General features: G+C 52.5%; 1 protein-coding gene across 2 annotated transcripts in view; it reads right to left on the bottom strand.

The window, feature by feature from the left end:
* CDH22 (cadherin 22) overlaps window positions 1–13,495 on the bottom strand; it is a 49,425-nt gene that overhangs the window by 15,292 nt on the left and 20,638 nt on the right. The window contains exons 4-7 of one of the 2 annotated variants that reach the window (XM_066330662.1): window positions 10,678–10,845; window positions 9,542–9,729; window positions 8,455–8,708; window positions 1,274–1,455 (exon numbers count right to left, since the gene is read on the bottom strand). In XM_066330662.1, the coding sequence (XP_066186759.1) occupies window positions 1,274–1,455; window positions 8,455–8,708; window positions 9,542–9,729; window positions 10,678–10,845 (792 nt within the window). The remainder of the gene's footprint in view (window positions 1–1,273; window positions 1,456–8,454; window positions 8,709–9,541; window positions 9,730–10,677; window positions 10,846–13,495) is intronic. The other variant, XM_066330661.1, reaches the window with a different exon arrangement.

The raw sequence follows: 13,495 nt of genomic DNA, 5'->3' as shown, positions 1-13,495 counted from the left end.
GGCTTCCCTGCCAGAGGGGAGCTGCAGCATTTACTGACTTGTTCTGAAATCCTAGCCACAGTGTGTAAATATTGTCCTTCTGATTCTTGTCACCTCACGTTTCCTCTGGATGCGGAGTTGTGCTGCAATGCCGCCATCCCCTCCTCCCTGTAGTGCCCCCAGTACAGGCTTGGCAATGGTCTGCCCCCCTGGGATGTGATCAGGCAGGGCTCATAAAAGTGCCACAGCCAGAGAGTGCAGGGGTTATTCCCATCAACCAGCACAGAGCACTGGCACAGAGATGCACCACTGAGCCAGAGACATCTCCTCAGGGCAGTGGGGGTCCAGCCAGGGCCACTGACCCCTCCTCTCCCTGGGCCATGGGCCCTGTGCCCTTGCCTGGCCAGAGTGGGTGGCAGGATCTGACCTCTGGACCCAAGTCAGGCCTTGACCTGGCTCCTTGAACACAAACAGCAGCTGCAACACTCAAGAATGAGCAAAGAAACACTGAGAGTAAAGCCCGGGGAAGGCTCCTGCCCACAGATGGACAGGCCTTGGCCCATGTCAGCGGGGATAAGGAGGTGCTCTGCAGCCACAGCAGCTCCCTGGCACCCACTGCAGGGCAGAGGCAGAGCACAGTGGGGCCCAGGCTACCCTGGTGACTTGCACATCCAAAATATGGAAAACTTTGAAGAATATGGCAATGCCTGTTTCCCAGCATGGGGCCTGGGACATTCTGCTCCCACAGTCCCTTCCCACTGCTGCAGCCCCAGGACCTCCCATCCACTCCTTTTGTGCCCAGCCTGCACCACCCCAAGCACACAGGAGTCATCTAGAGCCCAAAGCCAGGTGTAGGTACGGTCTGTGAACCCCAAACACTGAGAGTTTTGGCAGAATCAAGTGCTGACAGTCCTGCAGTGCCACAGGGCTCCAGCTGACAGGACATCCACACACAGCACATGACTGATCTGGGGGAGGCAGGTGATGTGAGCACAGCCCCCCGGGAGCCCCCGGTGCTGCTCAGCAGGTGTGAGCGCAGGCAGCAAGCTGCACAGGGATGACTGGCAGAGATGGTGCAGAGATAACACAAATTTGATTAGTGTTCATCAAATATACTATTCGACCATGCTCCCTTATTAATGCTCGACTCAGGAAGAGTATTTTTAGGTTGTCTAGGGAGATGTCAGACTCAGTGCTGCTGCATTTATTTTTCTTTTTTACTTCAGTGTTGATTAACACTCGTGTCTTGGCCACCCTTGCAATGACAGCACCCATATTCCTCCTCCTGCCCCACTCCAGTTCTGCACAGACTGCTCCACACAGCATTCCTCCCTCTTACCTGCTTCCATGGCCAGGACAGTGATGTTGTGCCACCCTGCTGTCTCCCGGTCCAGGACCTTTCCTGTCACAATAGCACCTGTTTTGGCATCGATGTCAAAGATCCTCTCAGCGTCCGTGCTGCGGTCGATGGCGTACCTGTGACCAGGCAAAAGGGGAAACCATGAGCCGCTGGATGTGCCAAGCCCAGCCTTACCACCAGCCCCAGGAGTACTGGAATCTAACACCACAGGCCCTGTACCCCTGCTCTCCTTGTCCTGTGTTTCAGCACAGTACAGGAAGGCCATTTTCTACCAGGCTGCAAGCCCAGAGCCTTCAGCTTAAATTAAAGTGTGGCTTTTGTTGCATAAAGTGGAACTGTGCACAGACTTTGGACAAGGGGAAAAACCTGCTCTGATGGGAACCTTATGCTCTGGATAGACAGAGCAATACAGAAATCATGGGCTGTAACTCCACTCATGACTCTGGGAAGCTTCAGCTCTGTAGGTTCAGGAAAAGCAGGAAACAAACTGAAGGTGGGCACGGCTACTCAAGGAACCCATCTCACCTACTGCCCTCTCTCCTGCTCCTGCCACTGCATCCACCCAAGTGAGACACCCAGAGGGCAGCACACAGCAGGCTGTAAGCCCGATCTGCAGACACCTCAACTGCAGCTGCAGCTGGCACAAAGCACAGGGTCTGGACTGAACATGTGCAATGGTGCAGCAATCTTGGCAGCACAGCAGTGGGCAGCAGCCAGCATCCCCCCATTAACACAGCACATCATGCCAGCAGCCCCAAGATTTGCCCTATTTCGAGCTGCCTAGTCCCAACAAGGAACGGGCTGATGAGCTCCTCCAGCTCTGTGGCCAGCTGCTCGGAGACCCATTGCAGGCAGCTCTCACTCTGCTCATTCAGCTGCTTCAGTACTGCCCCAAACAGCCCCTCCTGAGGGTGGAACCCACATATTCCCTGGGACACCTCCAGAGAGCACTATTCCCACTTCTCCCCAAGGACAGCCCCATAGCTTACAAGGAGTCAGGCACCAGGTTTAGCCCTGAACCTTCACCAGGACACCACAAATCCATGCATGTCCCAGTGGCATGTCCTGCATTTCCAACCATTACACACAGAATGGAGCAAGCCAACATTAAATCAGGCCATAATGAGATGTGAGCTCCTGAAGGAAAGGGCTGGAATCGAAGTCTGATCCAGCTGAGGCCCTCAAGCACAGCCATAGCACAAATAACACAAACCACCACTGCAATCAGAATTAGAAATCCAGAAGGCCTGCAAATCACAAACAATACAGCATAATGTTATTGTGTACAGCATCTTTCACACACACTGAATCCCAGAGTGCTTCACAGAATTAAATAATACAAGACAGCAAAGAGTACAAAGGATAAATTACCAAAAGGAGGGCTGTGAATAAATTAGAGCCTTCAGTCACATGTTCAACCACAGAAGGAAGATAAATGTAGGGACAAAGCAAACTGGAAAGCTGGCGTGGTAGGACTGAGAGGACACATTGGACAGGAGCAGAGCAGGACAAGCTCCAGGCCTAGCAGCAGGTTCAGGACAGGAGAGGTGCTGCAGAGCAGTTTTCCAGCTGTGGGTCCATCACCCACACGGCTGACAGCCAAGGAACATCAGCTCACCTTCTTCATGCACGGATATCCATAGATGGCCCTTTGCTGCTCTGCCCCATGCCCTGGGACGGGACAAGCTGCAGATGGGAGTGCCTCTGGCAGAGCCCCTGTCCATCCACATAGCTCCATCTCTGACGGAGGCACACAAAAAGGCATTCCTACTCTGTTTAACATGTTATACAGTACCAGATTACATTCCCTAGCTCTCTCCCTTTCAGACAGATGGGGAGATGAGAGTAAATACAACAGCACTTGCTTGTAGCCAAATAAAAACATTCAAAAGTCACTATCTAAATTCACTTGCATCTAGCCACCATCCAGAACTTATGTAGCTGAATTCCTCCACCCCCCTTGCATCTAGAGGTGATGGACATCTCTCACACAAAGCCAGGTACAAGCTCATGTATCTCAAAACCAGCTACTAGGGACTGCCTGCATTTTCTGCCCCAACTCCCAGCTGGCAGCAGAGTTTTTACAGGCACACAGCCAACTCCAAAAGGGACAGTGACACTGTCTTGGCATGTACTGCAGCCTCTCATCCACTCTCTGTTCACTCACTGTAAAGGGAAAGGAGAGGTATGGCCACTCTGAATTGTACAAATCAGTCCAATGTTCTGCTGGAAAGAGGAACAAAAACTGGAATGACAACACCTAATACCTTTCCAATAGCATAACTAATTCTACACAACTGCTTCCATTGTTCTCCCACATCACCTGACCTCGAACATGTCCTGCCTTCCACTCCACTTTTTCATGCTGTTAAGTTCAAGATGGTACTTCAACCTCCCCACAGCTTCCCTGCCTCTCAGACAAGCACATCCCTGTTTTGATCACACTTCTGTCACTGCTGCATAAACAGACATCTGCATAAAAAATCCACACAGAAGAACCGAGTTAGTGATGGGAGACACTCGCAAGCCTGGACACATCTGACAGGGCTGCCTGCCCAGCCAGAGGGCAGGAGGATGGCAGGGAGTGTTCAGTGTAATGCACTGGGAACCTGTTTTTATGCTTTTCGTTGCTTTGCTGCTGAGGTTGTCTTCTGTCCCTTCTGAATGGTCTGTTAAGGACATGCTGCCTGTACCCCATGGCCAGGCATGAACCAAACCACAACTCTGATCCCTCTGTCACCATTGCTACAGAGAACTGTCACCTTCTCAGTACTGCCCCAGGGAAGGAGACAGAGCTCAGCACACTGCCTTGGCAGGGCGACGCTGCTGCCACTCACTGTGACTGTGGAGGTGGCCAATCCAGGTGGGTCTGCAGCTCTCTGCAGGTGCCAAAGGCCAGGGATGCTCTGGAGCACTGGTGTGGGAGCTGGGGACTGGGAGGGTGGCACAGGGATGTCCATCCACCCTTGAAAGCCACACCCATAACCTGCTCAGAGCTGCAGATCCCACAACAGACCTCACCTTCCAACAGCTTCCATCTCATCCCATGCTGGAGTGAGCAGTGCTTTGCTGTGCTCACATCACTTTGTGCAACACAACCTTCACCATCAGCCTCTCCACCTCTACTCCAGCTTTATCTTCACCCATCCCACTGAAGTCAAACAGTGCTTCTCACCTGGGAAGAGGCAGCATTTAATCCCTCATCCTCCAGGCACTCAGAGAAGAACCTATGCTCATCTTTCCTGCAGCTGGCTGGTGCTCCCAATCTGGAACTGCAGTCCCCAGCTCTGATTGGGATGCGGACCTTGTACTCCATTTCCCTCTCTTCCTGCTGGCACTGCCTGTTGGTTTGGATGTTACAAGTGACTGTTTAATTTCGACAGCTTTCTTGGTGCTCGTCTTTCCCATGAATGCATTTCTCAAGCAGTTTGTTTCACTTCTCTCCCGAACACATCAAGAAGCACATTTTATGCCATGTGTTTTGTTAATAGGGGGCTTTTCAAACACTGTATGAAAAGCTTTTTGTTGTGTTTGTTTTTTCCTCCTCTCCCTTTTGTATTGAAGCAGGTTGTAGTTCTTGCTGTGCTGTTGGAGTCTATAAAATGCCCATGTCCAACACGTGTCTCTGGATTTTGTGAATGCCAAACAAGAATATCTCTGAGAACCTTAAATCCCAAGCAACATCTTCCCAGTGCTGATAAAGCCTGGAATGCACACAATCAGAGCACAGGCTCCCACTGCAGAGAGAGAAACAAAAGGCTCCCATACAAACAGCCTCACACACACAGACAGTCTATCACTGTATTACTTCATACAATGGCTCAGCTGAGAAAAACTGCACTACGCCCAGAAAACACACAGCTAAAGCCAAAAAGCCAACTGGAAACTCATTTTTTTTTCTGAAAAGGAACAGTTCCAGCCTTTGATAGGCAAAAAACCAAGGATGGAATAAAATAAAAAGAACAGGACCTTTAGGAGGGCATTTCCCACACTGGTAGCACAGAAGGTTTTGTGCCCCACAGAGGGTTCATACAGCCACTTGGCCATGCTGAGCTCAGCACAGCCCCCTGCTCATGCACTGGGGTCACTGGGAGGGTGTTCTTCTCTGAGAGATGGGGTGATCTCCAGGTGCCTCCTCACACCCAAGGCAAGCGGCTGCCAGGGGCTCTGCAGCCACTGTGCAACTGGAGTGAGGCAGTGAGGAGAAGGTGCCTCAGGGACATCCCTTCAATCCTCACGTCTTTGTAACAGGTCACTGCGACCCAGCCCAGCCTGTGGGAAGGGATTTGTTCTCAAACCAAGTTGCTGCATCCCATGGGACACACAGATCACCAGGAGGGCAGGGGAACATCAGACTGCAATGTGCCTCTAGCAGTTGCTTTGGGCAGAGCAGCAGCAGTCTTGTTCGTGCTGGCCTGGGGCTGAAAACAAAAAGCCAAGGGCACCTCCCTTCCTATTTGGCTAAAAATACCTCCCAAACCTTGTTACTGGCAGCCTGGTGTCAGCAGGACCTGGAAACCCTGACAGAGCTGATTTCTGCTCTGCTGTCTCTGGCAATCCTTGTTCTTTCCTGCCTCAAGGGGAGAGCGCATCTCGACATGACAGGAAGTGGTGGCTGTCCCCTGTTCGCAGGCAGAGCCAGCACAGGCCCGAGTCCAGGAGAGCAGGCACTGCAGAAGCACAGCCCTGCCTCTTCCCCCACCTCTGGCAGATGAGGAGCAGGAAGTTAAAGGGATCCACTGAACTGCAGCAACTTCAAAGGGTTCACACCAACTTCAAGGCGACGAGGATCAAATGCTGGTCATGCCATCAGGACCAGTGCTCTCTGATGTATCAGAGGTGAAATACAAGTGCTGGCTTCTTGTGACTGTACTTCCGAGCAGCACACTTGAAACGAGAGGTGACTTAGTGCCGTCTCCTGCTGACGGGTTAGTGTCACATCCTGGTGCTGCAGGGTGCTGGCATTCATGTCCGTGCACCGCTTTGAAGCTGTTAACAGCTGCCTACGCAGCAAAGTACTTCATTAAATTACCTGGCTAGCCAGAGGACAGGGAAGCAGGAGAGATCCAACTGTACCTTCCTCTTGCATTGGTGCTGCATCAGCACGACCAATATCAACCTGCAGCTCCCCTTTGGTACATGTTAAAATGTCTGTGAAGGTTCACCCAGCTGCACTGCCACTGCTCACGGCCGCAGGGACTGCCAGCACAGAGGGAGTCAAGGGATGGACCAAGTCCCACAGGGCAGCGTGGGGGACACAGGATGAGCTACCTGCCTGGGGATAGCTAGAGGCAGGACACGTATTTGAATGCATCAAGCCTGACAAGGGAAAACACATGGCAATTCCCAAGCTGCAGCAGATGCTTGGGAGTCCTGTTGGCTGAGTCCTTGTGTCTGAGCACGAGGCATTGCCTTGCCAGCACTGTGCTCACTGTAGGAGAGATTCCCACAGCAAAGTTTGGGCTTTCACATCTTGTTCCTGCCCAGTACTTGAACCTGCTTCTCTCTGGTCTCCACTGCCTTCTGTACAGCATTAAGAGCCTCCCTTCACTGCTTTCCTTTGGTCTGTCTGCAAACAATGCAGCAAGCTCCACAGGGAAGCAGCACAAAAACCAAGAATGAAAAAAAACCCAGAATAGTTCTGTCCCAAAGGTCCTTTTTCTACAATTACAGATCAGAAAATAAAATCTATGTTCTGCAGCACTGCTAGAAACAGTCAAGTGAAAAAGCACATGCACACATGTGCACACAGAGAGTTATGTGGATACACCACTCTCCTGAAGGGTGTATGCTGACAGATAGGTGCTCAAGGGCAACAAAGAAAGAAATCAGACAGGTAGGCTGACTGGAGAGTCACACGTGAGCAGAGGCATGTTGACAACATATTCAGCACTCAGCATCCACTAGTGCAAGTGGTGCAGCACTCACATACACAGCTCCTGGCACACCAAGGCTGATTTCATTCACATTCCCCCCAAAGTCAACTTTGAGCATCCAGCTTTGTGACACAGTACTCTCTGCTAGCTGCCAGGCATCTGTAGATGGCAGCTTTCCATGTGTAAATGCAGTTCTGAGCTTTCTAACCATCACAGTCTTTGTTTCCGTGAGGATCAGGAGATCCTCCTCACCCCACCATGAAAAAGGAACCCACGGCTGCACAGCACCGAACTCAGTGCCCCAAACAGGCACTGGGGGACATCACCAAATGCAACCAATAACTGTAGCTGAGCCCTTTCTGGCCTGTCCCCCTCCACCCCACAGCCCTATTCCTGTCCCTCCTAGTCTATTGCTGCGGGGCTGACTCCCTGCAGAGCTCTCAGTCGAAGCCAGCGCTGCTCCCTGGAAGTGAGAGGCTCCACGGGCGCCTGCAGCCCCGCCGGCACCTGGCACCAGAACACACATTTCAAGGAAATTTTCCACACGTTGAGGATGTTTTCTGAACACCAGATTTCCAACCCAACTGCTCGTGACTCGGGCCAGTTGGCAGGGGCAGAAGGCTGCTTTGTGCCTCAGGTAATAACAATTTAACAAGGTAACAATCTCTTTAGCCACAAATTAAATGGAAATGGGAAATGTCCTGTGCAGATAAGCTGCTGCCTGGATTATGTCCCCCGCCCAAATATAAACTCCTCTGATCTTTGATCCTATGCACACAGGCACGCACACACAGCCAGGCTGCGGCTCTGCACCTCCCAAGCCTCACCTCATTCATCACCCTTCACCACTGTCCTCCTGCCACTCCTGGTGTCTGGCCTGTGTCAGGTACCACTGCAGATACCTTGCTGTCAGCAGCAAGGACACGCAAGCATCACCCAGCCACCTTCCCTGACACTCCCTTGTGCTCACAGAGCCATCACCTGTCAGTGACGTATCCCCTGCCTGAGAGATCACTGCGCTTGCCTGTGCACAGGCTGCCACTCACCTGTCAGCTGCCTGTCCCACGAGACACTCACACACTCGGCCACACGTGCAGCACTGGCCACTTTCACCTGCACTCTCCCACCTCCTCTGTCCCAGCCATGGCCACAGGCCCCCCCAGGCCACGTGTCCCTCGCAGGTGGCCCCATGCCCACTGCTGGAAGGGGGATGATGTGAGGTTTGGACGGCTGCTTTACCGGACAGGGTGGTTCGCTGTGTCCGGGTCCAGGGCAGTGACCACCCCCACGATAGATCCAACATGTGCATCCTCCTGGACCTCCATCAGGTTGGAGGGGGGCCGGAACTCGGGGGGCTCGTCGACGTCCAGCACTGAGACCCGCACGATGGTCTGGTCCCGAAAGGTGCCCAGGTCCACGAACCGTGGGTCCACAAACTTGTTGAGGGCCTCCACCACGACAGTGTGCACCTTTTTTGACTCGTAGTCAAGAGGCTGGGATAAGGGAAAAGGGTAAGCCACAGGCAGCCCAAGGAGCCCCTCTGCTGCCCCTTCCTTCACTAGAGACACTGGGGCAGCACTAGAGCCACTGAAGCCACCTGCTCCCAAGCAGTGCCTTTGTAGCAGCCTAGGGGCTTCTGCTTTGCCCTTCTGCCAGCAGCACCCACACCAAGGGGGCAGGAGGAAGCAGAAGCCTCCAGCCCACTCCCATAAGGGCCCACAACAGGGTGCCCAAGCTGTAAGCAGTCAGGATTCTCTGGGAAGACAGCACAGTGTGTGCTGCACATGAGCGAGTTTTCATCATTAATCACCCTGCTCTTATTTCTACAGGCGAGGCAAGCTGCATACAGTGGCCTTGAAGAACAATCATTCTTTCCTGCCTGCACCAAGTATTTGCTTGATTGTTTTTGCCACCAAAAGCAGATACAGTTAAAATGCTGCTGGTCAGGTACAGGAATTACGTGGGCATTTTTCTCCTCTAACAGGTGCTATCAATAATAGCTATAAGCATTCCTCTCTGTAGTCCTATGCATGGTGTCTCCTCTGCACAGCTCACTGCTTCACTGCAACCCCCCAAGCCACCCTGGGGGACTCCAGCAGGCATTCTGTGCTGCTCCTCTTCAGCCTTTCCTCCCAAACACAGCCCTGTGTTTTGCCATGCAGGCAGAGCACAGACAGGTCTTTTCCCTGCATCAGCAGGCACAAAAATGCAACTGCTACAGCAGCACTCAGAGCATTTTCTTCAACTCAGATTCAACAGCAGCAGTCCCCAAAGGAAAGGGTCCTCCTAGGGACCTGTGCCCTCCCACTCAATCAACACTTCTCACCTTCTGTACCGTGATGACAGCCTCTTGGGTATTGCTGTCCGTGGTGACTTTGAACATCTCCACCCCTTCCTCATCCTTCACTTGATATGTCATGTCCGTGTTCTCCCCGACGTCCGAGTCCTCTGCCTTCACCCTGCCGATGGCAGTGCCCACAGGGGCCGTTTCGACAATGCTGAACTGATACATCTCTGGAGGAGAAATGGGTACCAGGGTCATTGCTTCTGCCTTTGAACCACCCCAGCCTTCACAAACTTCCCTGGGGAACCTTTGGGCTGTGAGGGTTGCTCAAACTCCGCTGTATCTACAGTCCAGAACGCCCCAACAGGAGAAGTAAATACAGCAGCCAAAAACAAGGGCTGAAGGAAGATAACTGGGGAGCCCTGACATTCCAGGTGCTGTGTGAAGTAAGGGCTGATTTCTCTGCATGGACACTGCTCTGTAACCAGTTGTCTCTGATTCTTTGCAAAGATTTCTTTGCAATTTCTGATTTTCAGGAGATGCGGTCCAAGAGCTGAGCCTCCTCCAGCTGCAGCCCCTTCCTTGGCCTGCCAGCCTTGAGCTGCCAGGCCACAGTTGGAGTGCACTGCAGAGCCCTCTCAGCCCAGTCCTTGCAGCAGGATCACCCTGCACCTTGTCTGGGGAGGGTCCCAGATCAGACACCAGCACCAGCCACAGGCCATTAGCAGCAAGCTGGAAAACAGAGCTGTGCTGTGCCAAGGCTGCTGCCCCTGAGCAGTGTCACTGTCCTCACAGCAGGGCAAGGGTGTGACAAGCTCTCACACAGCAGCCAGGAGGGGCCAGGCCAGCAGCCAAGTTCTGGCCCCAGCTCCCAGGGGACAGCAGCATGGTGGACCTCGCTGGCTTCCAGCTGCTTGGAAGGGCTCAGGAAAGGGCTGGCTCTGCTCTCCTACCCTGCAAGCCATGCTTGTTTCCAGGACCTGTAGTGGATCAGGGATCTGGCACCCATTGTGCTGCCAGGCAGGGACACATCCAGACCCAGGCCAGGAGCTGTGCATGCCACAGTCCTTCGGTATTGTCACCCTGGCAGCAGTTGGAGTGCCTCAGCCTGCAGGTTCCATCCCACCACCCACAGGGGACATGCTGCAGTGCCCACCCCCAGTGCCAGCAGGACTTACTCTGAGGGAAGCGTGGTGGGTTGTCGTTGACATCAGTGACTACGATGGTGACTGTGGTGGATCCAGACAGGCCACCCAGCTGTCCTGCCATGTCTGTGGCACGGATCACCACCTCATAGCGGTCCTGTGTCTCGCGGTCCAGGTCTGCCACGGCCGTCCTGATCACACCTGCAAACAGCAGGACAGCTGAGCACAGGCAGCTCACAGAGCCACGGGCAGCCTGAGGCTGGAAGGGGTCACTGGAGATTCCTTTGGATCCAGACCTAAACAGCACCAGCTGGATCTCTCTCTTCAGAGAGGAGATGGGGAAGATGCTCGGGTATTTCACTAACCTTCATGGCCCTTCCCTGGACTCTGGTATGCCCACAGAACTGTATCTGGTGTCAGATACAGCACTTGCATCTCACCACTGCACAGTAGAGGGGACTGTCACCTCCCTTGACTGCTGGGGACACTCTCCCCAACCACAGCCCTGGTGCTGCAGGAACACACTGCTGGCCACAAACAGTATCTGCTGAACCGCTCTGCAAGAAGTCACATGAGCAAAAGCCAACTAAGGGGAGAGAAGGGCACTGAGGAGAAGAAGAAGCCCAGGGGGTTGTCAGCCAGCCAGAAACATCCCAAATATCCTCCTGAAGCCCAGGAATGGCCACAGGCCCAACCTGCTCCCAGCAAGTCTCCTCATGAAGCGTGAAAGAGTCCCAACTGCTGCTTTTCCTGTGGGCTATTTGCAGCTCCCGCTGGGTTAAACCCTGGTACAGAGGAGGTTTGTGCTTTTCTGCAGGGTGACCAGGAGGTGGGTGAAAGATCTGTCGGGGTCAGAGGATTGGTGGGGGCAGGAGTCACAGGAAGAGAGGACTCATCCTCACCCTCATCCAAATGAGAGGGCAGAGCTGGGTCAGCCTCAAGGTCTGCTCTGTAAAAACCCAGGCTGAGTCACAAAACCCCTCTGGCACACATCTGCAACAGCCCACTTACCCTGATCTGCTAAGCAGGAACCAGGCTTGCTGCAGCACCCCTTATAGAACAGGGGTGCCCCTGCCCAGGCTCCATCTACCAGATGGCCTGGGCACATCTTGGGGGGACTTGTATCATTTGGAGAACTGGGGTGGTGGGGGGGAGCACATTTCTAAAAGTCTGTCTGCACAAAACCTCTCATTTTCAAGTGTCCTTCTAAGTTAAGGAGAGCAGAGATGACAAAACACATGCTCTGTGTCAGAGAATGCACTGGAGCTTAACAAAATGAATGGTATGGTAGTACTTCTTACATAAGTAAGTCTCTTAAAAACAGTGTTTATAGGTCTCCAGTATTCATCTGGGAGTGGGGAAATGACCAGGACTAAAATATAAAGGAATGTAAAACAAGAAGCAAAGAGCAGTAAAAGCCTGAAACCTCTGTGAATGGCAGAAATTACCAGTCACCCACGACTGTTTCATTTAAATGGAAACAAAGTAGGGAAGAGAAATTTTGAGGATGAAAGAAAAAAAAAAATTACTCTGCCCTGACGTGGCACTAGGGTCAGGAAGGAAGGAGTGCCTACATGGGTACAAGGTCATTAGCACCACATTCCAGTCCCACTGTACCAGCAGCACCCCATAACAGGAATCAGCTTAAAATCCCCTCCAGTTCAGTCTTTTTAACATTCCCACAGATTTAGACATTGGTTTTTGTTTTTGTAAATCCTCTCTCTTCCAGGGTTTTCTGTTTAACTATCAGCTTTACTTCCTCCTACTGTGAACTGCAAATTCATCTCGGCTTTGTTTCACCAGTAATCCTGCCCGGTGCTAGGGACAATATTGGAAGAGAATGCTGGAATGTGCCTCCAGTGAGGGGGCCTGACCCAGAGGGAACAGGGAGCTCTCTTCTTGCTGCAAACAGTAGAGACTCATCCAGTGCTCTGAGCACCTTACAATGCATTTGGTGATGTGCAGCACATTGAGCAGTGGTAGAGCATCGAAGCTCCAAGTCACCAAGAGCACAGCAGAGGGGGAGGTGAGTTCCAGCAGGCTGCAAGGAGCCAAGATATGGCTACAGGGATAGACCCCAAGGGTACCAGGTATCTGCACAGCCAGCAGGTTTCCAGTTTCCCTGTTCATGTGTCTGGTGTGGCCTTGTATACCTCCAGACAAGGGCTCACACCATGGAGCCACTGGTGCTGTGACCCAAAGGCAGCCAGAAATGCCACTGAGCTGGGGGGATGAAATTCCTCTCCCTCGCCCTTTGCATGACTTTACAGGTGCAGCAGGAGCTGGCAAAACTGCTCAGGAGAGATTTATCACTCCTTTTCTGAAACTAGCAATTATTCCAATGATTAGCATTGTTAGCATTTATTATAAAGACAAAATCACCCTTTCAGATCGTTGCCATCCTCTCATGGATAAGCACAATTATCACCTAGCTTTCCTTGTCCTTCTGTCACTTCAGGTTGTGTAATTACCTGGACTCTGCTGCCTTCAGCCCCGTGGATAAGGGAGCAGGTGATCACCCTGTGATGCTCTGACCCCCTCATTCATCCTGGCTCTGCTCAGAGGAAGCTGTTCCTCAAGGAGTCCCACTCCACCTCACACAGAGAGGCAGAACATGCCTGTGGGCACCCATCCCAGCAAGGACAGCACCCTCCCACTGGGCAGCAGGGCCAGCCCTGCACAAACACCCAGGGCTCAGGCACCAGCCCCAGCTGCTCGTGCTGACAGGCCTCCACTGTGAATACAAAACTGCTATTTCTGGGCAAGCACTATCTCATTGAAATTTAAGCAATTCTGTTAATTAACGGGGTCTGAAGCATTTTATAATGAAAATGATTCATGTCAGCACAAT

Source organism: Sylvia atricapilla, chromosome 16, assembly GCF_009819655.1.
Source record: "Sylvia atricapilla isolate bSylAtr1 chromosome 16, bSylAtr1.pri, whole genome shotgun sequence".
In the NCBI taxonomy this organism is placed as follows: Eukaryota; Metazoa; Chordata; class Aves; order Passeriformes; family Sylviidae; genus Sylvia; species Sylvia atricapilla.
The sequence above is the reverse complement of the archived record's forward strand: the minus strand, read 5'-3'. Positions and strand labels throughout refer to the sequence as shown.